The following is an 11917-nucleotide window of genomic DNA, read 5'->3' as shown; positions in this document are numbered from 1 at the left end:
AGATCGAAACACTGACACTTCAGTTTGCCACTGCACGTCACCTCAGTGTTAACTAGAGCACCATCAGTCATTTATGGGACCGATATATAAAAGAGGCAATTCTATTCATTATCACATGCCTGATTATGACTTGAAAACACCTGTTACGATTATTGAATACGTCTGTGAGCAGTTTGACAGCTTAACAACTGCACATGTCATAATCAAACACAATCTGCAAAGGTTGCAACTTCCCCGTATTTTCCCGCACTGCTGTCTGTATACAGATTACACCTCGTTGGTTGTGATTCTCGCGAACTGTGAATGTGACCATGATGTGTGGCGAATGTGCAGAGAGGTTCAGATATTATAGTCGGAAATGGGAATTATTCCTACATCTTCACATCACTCTGAATATGTCACTTGTGTAGGGACCCTCCCGGGACAAAGTCGCGGTTAAACCCGGCAAAGTCATTACGTGTACCGCTTCATCAAACTATAAGGAAACATAAATCTCCTTTCACATACCGATCATTTGCCGGAGAGCAAGTGTTAATCTATTTTCAAGAAAGAAATCAGAAATAAATATTTCCCGCATGAGTAAAAGGAACATTTTGTTCATTGTTGCTGACATATAATAGTTCCATTTTATTGATATTTCAAATGTTAAACTAAAAGTGTGCGTTTGAAAATCAATTCAGGGGCATTCTTGTAATGACATTTGCTTATTTGAATCTATTTTATCCTCATTACGTTTGAAGATATTTTAAAAGAATGTCCATATCAAGCGTCTCTATTTAAGTGTGTAGCGCCACCAGTATTTACTCATGGGTGCATATTTATTTGTATTATTTCGTAAGTACATCTGATTATCAGCAATTGTGTAATTCGACGTATTGACGATAAACATCATACTTTTAATGTTGTAGTTATAGATTATATATCAAATATACAGCAGCTGGTTCGTCTATGGGTAGCACTAATACTGTTTGAGTCATATGTACGTATTTACAGCGTGTTATATAAATAGCCGATCATATCATACATTAGCAGACAGCCTAACATTTGCACCAGCACTATGTCATTGACTATTGTAAACTATCAAATGATAATGTTTATTCGATCAGTTCTTACGTACGCGTTACACTTTTTGAAATTCCACCCTTAACGCTTTTGCTTAGTTAATGTAAACAGAAGCGACAAAACCCTTTCCACATTCAAATAGAATCTCTGCTAAAAGCAGAGTCGATTGTACATTTTTGGCTATATCAGGAGCAAATATTTGTTTCAGCCGCATTTCAACTGTGTGATGCTGTTTGTAAACAAATCGAGTTTGGACCAGACAATCCAGCAATTGTCACCATGAGATACGATGACAAAGTATGTGTTTATGAATCTCTATGAAATAGCGATAATACCAGGTGTTCGCAAAAAGATGAGCGTATCCTGCCCTACATGTGGCACCCGTCATAAACATATGCAATGTTTAGTCAATTGTTCACCTGAAATAATTCGGGGACGTATGGTGTCAAAATTGGGAATTGCATAGGGAGGTTTGTCACTGATGCATCAGATTTGGACATCTACCCCCCACGTGTCTACCATAAAACTTCTTGAAAGCTTTACTGAGAGTGAGTGAGTGAGTGAGTTAAAATGTAAAGTCACATCTGCAGTATTTCAGCCATATCGCTTTACTGAGACCTTGAATATTGTAACCCTGATCCAACAACTTGTGAGCATAAACACCAAAGGCTGGAGTTGTTGGAATATTGCTCGACATAAGTTGACTATTGGAAAGTTGAAATCTGAATCTGCATACATACATCTAAATATGAAACAGTTGAGGCGGTCTGACTTGTATCCTTAATTTTAAGTTCATGTGGGTAAGTCTGTGGAAGGAAATTGGCTATTTGATGGTTATTGGACGATATTAGATGTACCGATGTACCGGAAACGTAAGTTAGAAATCGTGGCCAAATTACCTTGTTTTCATTTTGCCAGCCCAAGCAGAAGTTCTGATTCATATGCATACAGAAACAGATCAGCAAGCATGGGGATGCTTACTTCTTGGCGACACGTTTTACTCCAAAATTGAACAAAGATGCTATCAATGAGAAAGTCCAGCATTTTACATTTTGTTTTCTCGGTAAACTTCATATGAAATTTGCTTTCATTTCTGACAAATTGTCCTGAACCTCTGAAGACAGATATGTATCTGTGTCTTCGTTCACCACGAGATTTTTCATTTTTCCGTTTTTGAGATTGTAAAAATGTCAGCAAAGTCTTTGAGAATCGAAGTGGTGTTAATTCCGCTTATCTCAAATACGTTCTGTTAGCATCGAGAAAGGCTTTCCTTTAGTATTAAGTCATATGGTTAATCTTTGAGACAGGGATTTTGTGCTACATTACCACTGGATCCAGCAATATCTCTCAATGTGTACGGATTTTTATGTAGCTTTGGAATCCAGTGCAAAGGAGAAATTGGCATGTCTTCAGGTTCCAAGGTCAAGCCAAACGTTGACAGCATCGTTGAATGGTTTAGGCATATTTCTTCCTCAGTTAACATACTGGCCGTACATGTGGCATTATTTGATATGTCACGTATGCCAAGCTCTTTGATCAAACAATTTATGTAACAATGTTTACATATAATGGTTATGTTATTTAAGGCCTTGTGAGTGGGAATAATTACAAACTTTTCAGGACAGCCAGACTTTGGATGACAGCTGGCTGGGACAGAATAGGTTTATTCCAATTCTGTTTCCTCTTTTTCAGTGTGTGTATTCTACCAATGACAACATCACGCACTGACTTAACCAACTCTGATATTCATTCTACAGGTTCATCTTTTCTATTGGCCCATTTTTGACGAATCGACACATTGTTTTAAACTCATATATAATATCTTATATATTGTGAAACATCCTGTATTTTCATGAAAGTGAAGTTGAGTATAAACAAATCTTAATATCGATGGAACACATACTCGTGAATTCTCTGTTGTTGAATTAAAGGCGTCAGTGTATGGTCTTCCTTCAGTTTCTAATGGCCATATACAGAGAAATGTGCCCAGTTTCAGTGTTTGTTTTCTATATCCACGCAGATCTGCACAAAATGAAATAACACGTAAATGTGATGAAAAGACATATAGGATATTGTACAAATTACTGATGATTGTAAAATATGAAAATGATAACCATTGATATTATGAAAAAGAAATTGTCGCTTTTATTCAAAATATCAACAGTACACTTCAAGATGCTGAGTGGGTTAGATTGCTGACATCGTGTGCTAGCGATTAGGTGCCTGTTGGTGGATTTGAACCCCGGTTCAGGCTCTAACCTGACAAAAGCACTAGAGCCGGTACTTTACTGAGAATGTATAATCTCAAAAATAGCATATGTCACAAGAGTAAACTTAAAGTATTACTTTCTACAAATGTTCCACCTAACGTAGATGTAATCATGCATATAGAATTTCAAGAAATCATGAAATTCTCATGATATTGTCTCTAACATTCCGTGTTTTTCAGCAGTGGTTTCTCAGGTCTATGTGATGTATTTGTCGCTTTTGTTGAGATAAATGATAAGAAATGAAATCTATTGATATTGGACATCATAGCTTCTCTCAAACATAAAACATGGACTTGCATTCCCAGCACTGCACGTTTCTATGTATTGAGCAGCCCTTGTACAGTTCACCCCAACACTTTGGCAATGAATTTACTCAAAGAGTGATTAAGTTTCATCTTGTAGAAAAACTGGGTAAAATAGAAATGAAAACGTAATAATATAATTGGCTTCGTGCAGCATATATCAATGAATTTTAACATGGGGCGTATTCAACTACCAGTCATTACATCCGCAATAGCAGGACACAGTAACACTCGTAGCCGTAAAAGGAATATGAAACACGGTGATGCTAACCCCCAGATGTTGTTGATTCATACACTAAAAACTCATATGTTGATAGGTCGGGTGATGTAAACATGGACTCACACTTTAAACACGTTATGAGTAATACATCGAAGAGTTAGACCACACGATGTGACTCAAATTTCAAATATTCTCGCTGGGTAGGTATTTCCAGGTCAAAATGATGAATGGGACAGTTCAAAGAGTAGGGAGCCCTATGTTCGATATGTTCGTCATATCTATGACCGGAATTCACTGTATAGTTACACGCCTGAACGCATGAACACCACTTAAATTCTATAATTCTCCCCTCTGGTAGCGTATTTCTGATCTGTCCCACATCACCATTAAGGAGCATTCCTAAATATGATTCGTAATAGTGATTCGTAAACACACAATAATGATATAATCGAACTTTAAAATGGAATCTGCTTTCAGCAAATAATTTGTCATGATAATATTCAGATATTTGTTCTACTCCTATCGCAGGAACACATATGTGCACATATACCCACATACACTCGCACATGGACACACACATACTCATACATATACACATATATGCACACATACCCACATACACTCGCACATGGACACACACATACACATACATATACACACATACCCACATACACTCGCACATACACACACACATACACATACACATGTAAGACTTGGGTAATTGCGGTGGTTGCGTAACAATTACGTCTCACGGTAAAAGGGATGGGCAAGTGTGTCTATTGCGCGAAGTGCTCCAGTCAAAGATGACACAACACAAAAAGACAGTAATAATATGTATTGAAATAAAAGGGTCTTGGTTTACAGAGGTGCAAGTTCCGACTGCACAGTCCAGGTGAAACCTAAAAAACAAGCTGGCTTGTTGTCACCTCGACAGTGCAGGCAGAAAGAGCCATTTTACAGATACAATAATGAAAAAATAAATAATAATCCCACTGATATATAGGATGTGACGACAATACTTATTAGGGGAAACAATATTATTAGAGAATATATAAACACAATATTGGAACAAAAGTATGTGTGCATATATGAGCACACAACCCCAAAGAGTATTTACATAAATAACTTTAATTATATGACCCAAAAGAATCGTCACACCCCTCCTATCAGAGGATTTACATGGGGCCCCACCTGAGGTGAGGTGAAAGTCACAATAACTTTAATGGCCAATGGGAAGTATAAAAATACATATATATACACAAAGTGGGGCAATATCTATACCCAACACATTTGGAATATATGAAAACCGGTTTGATTGATATAAACAATAACCACGACAGGACACCTGGCCTGTACGACACATGTGGCTAAAGGAAATGGGGTATGACTGCCTGTTGGATGATCATACTAGTCAATATGAGGCTAGCTCCAACAGAATGTCAATACACCCAGTAGGTACACCACTTGGGGCTACCCAGGATAAACACCTAATTATAGTAAATAAATTGATAATATGTAATAAACGGATATTACATGATTTATATTACTACAATTTGTAGGTGTATTATTGGCCATATAATATAATACATTATATTATTATTGGATAAACTGTGACTTCACTTTCACATCAAGTGGGGAAACATACTAAAATATGATTGATATAGTTGCATGGTACCGGTAGTCAATGCTATGTTAAGAAAACCATGAAGCAGACGACGGACCCTAGTTTTGTTTACATCCGGTGCAGCCATTTTGTAATGGAGCCGGACGGGAGCCGGAGAATGCCGAGGAGAGCCGAAGACAGCCCAGGCTGTGTGCTGCTCAGTGGAGAGGTCAGCACTGGTCAGTGAGCATGACCGCCACTAATTGGTTCCAGCTGACACCGTGATACTCTAACTGAGCACATGGTTTGGAAACCGGGACAGTGATACAGCCACTTTTTAATTTAGATTAAAATGGCAAAAGAGTTCTGTTGTTAGCAGCAACAAGTTGTAAATAAATGGAATTTTGAATTGAGCAATGAGCTAGAGACAGATTTGACTGGTAGGTCAAATAAGCAAATTAATGCTAAACACACAAAGTACTTTACTAAAATGAATTTTAGATGAAAATATATTACAATGAGTACATGTCATTTATTCTGCCATCGAGTGCATCGTTTGGACAGTCACAGATGAGTGACCTTTCGCCAGTTTGGCACAGCAAGAATAATTGATGACAGTGACCCAACAATTATTTTAATTGTGATTTATCAAATTAAATAATGCATTAATTTAAAAGCCGCAGATAATTACTTATCCTGCTAACAACATAACTATGCATTGGAATTTAATACAGAAGACCCAGTTGCCATATGGAAGCAAACTGGGGTTCTTACCTAAAAAACAAGTTGGCTTGTTGTCACCTCGACAGTGCAGGCAGAAAGAGGAAGATTTCAGGCTTGGGCGTCCCACGCTCCCTCTTGCCCCTGTCATGTGACAACATAGCCCCTGGGGATTGGCTAAAAAACTGTTGCTATGGAGACCATGGCACCAGTGCCTTGAGCCCCAGAACCCTATCAGATAGCTGGTAAAGGTCAGGATATTGAGTTACTTGTGCAAAAGACTAGGACAAAATATCCAGCCTTTACACACATATGCACACATACCCACATACACTCGCACATAGACACACACATACACTCGCACATAGACATACACATACATATACACACATACACACACATACATACACACAGACAGTACCATGTATATACACACCCACACTTCAATCCATCCAAACGCCACACACACACGCGCGCGCACAAACACACTGCGTATGGGATTTAGGTCCCAACAGCATGACACTCCCAGCACCACATTGGTCAACCTTGGCGACACGTTTCTGGGCAAAACAAAATTGTCATTGAACCATACAGTTTTGTAGATTCCGGAATCGAACGTTATCACACCACTGGATCATTGGCATTTCTTAGCTGGATCCGTCGACGTCCACGTAATCAGGGCCACAATTCCATCTCGAAGTACAGCTTCTCGTAAACGATAACGAATAACTCAAAATGCTGCTGTGACAATTCGATTCGCAAATGAAGTACCCGTATGTTCCTATCCTGGACAGTGTGAACATAACCATCGTCCAGTGTTGTTGTGCAATGATGATAATGTAATTAACATCCGATCCACAGGAACGCCTCATGAGGAGGACCCCCCTGAGCCTAACGTAATTAATGTTTTTGTATTTAAAGTGAGATGCAGTCATCTCTGTGAACGAATGCGCTTGTGTACGATATACAACCATGTTGTGCCGAAAGAAAGCATTACATTAATAATAAATATAGTTATACTTAAGGACTGTATAACTACCATAATATCACTGGTAAAACTTAGTTTGTCATTTTGAAATATTAAAGGAAAGAAACGTCTCTGGCGACCGTGAATTAAGGTGTCACTGGAATGAGACTACATCTGAGGTATAATTTATGAGAGATGTCCGTGACATCAACATTTTCCCTGAGTATTCACATAGCGCACAGAGGGTGTAGTTGGGAAGTTGAAACTGTTTCTATGAACTCTGACCTTCGTTTAGTGTGATAGTTCAATGCTGCAGGCAAAGCCAGACACTCATGTTTTCATTAGTCTCCCCTCCCGCAACTGATCCTACAGCTGACGCGTATTTCTGAGGATAGGTAAGTTATATATTTGAACAAAACCCCATCATTCCCAACTTTATTGTATTGTTATTAAGCAGTTAACTTATATCACTTAACTTAGGATAAACAAAGGAATTTAATACATGTTTTAGATTAACTTTAATGTATGATTTATGGCCATTTCAGGAAAGCGATGGACATTCAGGTGGCCCTGACTGCAGCGCTGACGCTTTTGTCAACACAAGGTAACTGTAGAATTACAATTGGTATTTTGTTATAAGAACACAAGATAATGCTTCATCGTGTATCATTTCGTCGCCTGAAAACCAGAGTGTACTAAGTCACAAAAACCTATTTTCGAGAAATTCGATCTTGAAGTTTAGGACAACAATATCTTCTTCACTTTTCAATCGAATTCTTTCAAATTTTGCACAGGCATGTGGCATGTTAAACAGGATCAGAAGATATCAAATTATATGCTCAATCTATTGAAATAAATAAGAAATTCACGAAAAATGATTGGAGATAGAACACTTGACCAAAGAAAATGGTGATTTTTCTCAAAACCAAAGTGTTCTAAGTGTCAAAAAACACAGCTAAAACTCAGTTTTGTTATTATTATATCGATATTTGATTGTTATTTCCTTTTTACCAGGTTGTAGTTTTGTCGTTTAAACCTGTTTTTCTTTCACTATATTTAATTAGATATAGCAGAAATAAGAACAGAGTTAAAATGTTCCATTTCAATGATCACAATCACTTCAAAATTGGTAAATCTCAATGTCACGTGATCAAATTGTGCTTGCCCATTGGTCAATTGACAACTTAGAACACTCGAAAATTAACAACATGTGATTTTCATGGAGATAGAACGAAGTTTCTGTTTGAAAAAACACTTTCAAAGCTGGATAGCACTGTAAACAGTTGCTAGAGTAACAGATTATGCTCTAAAATCTACCCTGAGCATACTAACTCTAATTTTGTCAAAAGTGGACTTAGAACACTCTGGTTTTCAGGCGACGATATACTGATGGCGTAGTATACGTACATGTCACTGCCGTGAAAGTGATAACGAGGTTAACCCCTTTGGTCATGTGGACAAGGCATCCGACTTCGGATAAGACGGTGGTTGGTTTGAATCCTAGGACGTGACTCGGAAATTGCATTGCCGTTACATTTCGATGGTCATGTCATTCACGATCACATTTAATCCTATTTGTTACAGCGGACATTTGCTTGGATGGGCAGCACTGTTCAAACTGTTCCAGTTCAACAAAATACTGCTTCACAGATTGCCACCCTGGGTATTTCGACCTCAAATGCAAATCACGCTGCAGTAAGAATTGCAAACACAGGAAATGTAGTCAAGATCTAAATGGCGTTCCAATATGCTCTCAAGGTTGTGTTCCTGGTTTCTACGGTACCCAATGCAATATCCCGTGTCCAAGTCCATCAGGAAACTGTACGAAATGTCCCCAAGGATGTGATGGGCAATTCTGTCATCTTAACTCACCGTGTGTTCCTGGGTGCCCCGACTTATACTATGGGTCAAACTGCAAGATGTGTTCACACAGATGTCGGTCTTGCAACAGGATAACAGGCAGATGCGATGAGTGCCTTGATCCGTATTCAGGCCAAGACTGTCAATTTTCGTGTGAAAACTGTTCAACAATTGACTGTGTACAGACGTGCGCACCTGGACTATATGGACACAAATGCTCCAAGAGATGCAGCAAGAACTGCCAAGCTTACCCTGCTGCCAATAACAGTTTGACAAGTACCAGTTCCAACGTCTGCATTTCTGAATGTCACAGACAGAGCGGAGAGTGTATCAATGGCTGTGTGGATGGGTTTGGGCCTAGCTGTTCGTCTAAAGTAAAGTGCAACCCGAATTGTATGGGTTGCAATGAAACTGTTTCTTGTGTTGAGGGATGTTTACCTGGTTACTATGGAGATGACTGTAAGCCTTGTTCTGAAACCTGTTTCAATCACACATGTCACCCCACAAACGGTTCCTGTGACACTGGATGTTTCCGTGGATATCATGGACAGTTATGTAAGGAATCCTGCACCCATTGTCCGGGAGGCGCCTGTCATCAAAGTACTGGGATTTGTGCCGGAGGTGAAGGTATAATTAGAATATTAAAAAATATATATATATACATCTTGATCCAATCCCCTTCAAGATTCCTGTTCGCAGACTTGAAGACGAGCTGCAGAATCTCCACACCGGTTCACAGGAGAAGTCATTCGAAATTTACTGTCAGTCTGTATTTCAAGAAATTCAGTAAATGTACTATCACATGGCTGGGTGTTTTGGGTCGTTGCTCCATTAAGGGATTATGGTGCCCGGAACCAAACGCAAATATTCTGTGTGCAATTCGTTTGAGTGGCGGGTGCCTGTTGCATTACATCCATGATGAGAGCTATGAATTATGCATAATCAGGGGAAAAACTCCGGAGTTTTATTTTAAGAGAGTGGTCACTTTTGTAACGTCAAGTGCTCATGTGATTGGATACTCCCCTATCCACAACCCCGAGATTGCAGATCATTGAGTGCCCTTTATATGTGATGCTATAGCTGTGGGGTTTGTGGATACCCTTTCCTACTTGAGACGCTGCAGTTATATAACCAACCCTAGAGTACCATCTGTGATGAGAGTGGAATGCACACAGTTTATTATTAGCTCTATAATAATGCGAGCACGGATTCGGTCGGTATCATGAATGGATGAAAAGCATTTCGTTCTTCTTAATTTGTTTTGTTTTTGGGTTGTTGTTTTTATAGTTTCAGACCAGAGTTCCATCACTGGTGCAATAATTGGAACATCAACTTCATTGGTGATTTTGATCTGCGGAATCGTTGTTACAATTCTATTTGTCCATTGCAAAAGACCCGCAGCAAACAGGTTTGTGCAAAACCTAACTGGCATTTGGCGCAAAAGTCCAACTGTAATATCGAATAGAAAGGGACTATGTTCAACGTTGAACAGTTTCCACTTGCATTATCATGGTTTCAACAGCTGTTCAAATTACGAGTCAAATGAGAGTTTGCCTGTACGGCTCTACCATGTGAACTAATGTATTAAATGTTTCCATAAGCTGATTTTGAGAGAAAAAGAACTAATTAGCGCATGTCTACAGATCATAACATGTACCCGAAACACTGTAGTGAAAGTACTAACCACATATAACACTCACGTGTACATTTCCAGGGCCCAGGACGGAGTTGAGTCGATGCACACAGAGGGATCAAGGCAAGAGGAGAGATTAGAATATTACACATTACATCGATACTGGGAAATAGACGATTACGATGAAGCATCTCACCCGCAAGGACAGCAACAAAGACGGGCAGAGGAAGAAGATTACGATGAAGTGTCTCAGCCGCAAGGACAGCAACAAGGACGAGCAGAGGAAGCAGATCCTGTTTCAGTTGATTACATTCCCGGGAAACATAATACTGAGGACAATTGTGGTGCTTCAGCACTTCCTGTTTTGGCGGATAACTTCCCAGATGCACTGAACACTGGAGACAACAGTGATGACATTTCACGCAGTTCAGCGAGTGGTTACCAGTCATACACTCACTCACTTAGAGACGTTTTTGTGGATGAGCCGAGAACCGTTGTTACATACATCACACCAACTGAAGATAGCAGCCAAAGGGAAACTGGGACTGACTCATAAATTTGAAAGTATATACCCCATGACGAAACTTAGTTTTATAAGCAGCGTTCAAGTTTAAGGCCAGTTCGTTTTGTTTGACTTTCAAATGTCAGATCCTTATCGTCTTGATATCATCTGATGAACAAAGGGGTGCAATGATATGATGACCATTAAACTGAACCTGGCGTCTGTCGTCATTCAATGATGTGGTGAAATGGAACTTTTGTATATAGCTTGACGCTTGTTTCTATCACTCAAATGCACGTTCGTGTTGTGTACTACTAAGAGTAGTAAGGCACCACCTTTTATTTCATATCACTATATTTGTTTATGTTGTTTTGTGTTTTGTATGCTTATTGTTTTGGGTTTGTTTCTATTTCCCAAATGTGAGACCTACAGTATGTGAACACTGGAACTTTAGGATACATATAACAGTTTCTTGAAACATTGGAAAATAAACATTAGATTAGGTTATGTCTACAGACTCGCATAATATTGCAATAGATATAATGTTCAAAGTTTCCATTTCGGAACGTGAATTATTATTCTTGTAATTACAATGGACATTTCGGCTTTGCATACAACACGAGGCGTGCAATAAATGATTTTGCGCCCATGTACTTGATATTAGAATCTGTATCAGTAAAACGCGATTATTTAGTTTTTCCTTGAAACAAGATGGATAAGGGGGAATGAAAGCTACCTTGAAGTTATTTGTTCATTTGTTGTACAGACAGTATCGTTT

The 11917-nt window shown here is 38.9% G+C and overlaps 1 protein-coding gene across 1 annotated transcript; it reads left to right on the top strand.

The window, feature by feature from the left end:
• The first annotated feature begins 8745 nt into the window (after positions 1 to 8745).
• On the top strand, positions 8746 to 10924 carry LOC124269367 (scavenger receptor class F member 1-like). Its single transcript, XM_046704384.1, has 2 exons — positions 8746 to 10412; positions 10719 to 10924. Exon 1 carries the CDS (start codon positions 9064 to 9066, stop codon positions 10057 to 10059), a length of 996 nt encoding a protein of 331 aa, XP_046560340.1. The 5' UTR covers positions 8746 to 9063; the 3' UTR covers positions 10060 to 10412; positions 10719 to 10924.
• Positions 10925 to 11917: the final 993 nt, after the last annotated feature.

Source organism: Haliotis rubra, unplaced genomic scaffold (assembly GCF_003918875.1).
Source record: "Haliotis rubra isolate DU_JTF1 unplaced genomic scaffold, ASM391887v1 Scf1442, whole genome shotgun sequence".
Taxonomy (NCBI): domain Eukaryota; kingdom Metazoa; phylum Mollusca; class Gastropoda; order Lepetellida; family Haliotidae; genus Haliotis; species Haliotis rubra.
This window is presented reverse-complemented; position numbering and strand designations above follow the sequence as displayed.

Excerpts from the sequence above, each read along its gene's own strand:
- LOC124269367 (XM_046704384.1), top strand. The coding sequence starts at position 9,064 with ATGTGTTCACACAGATGTCGGTCTTGCAACAGGATAACAGGCAGATGC.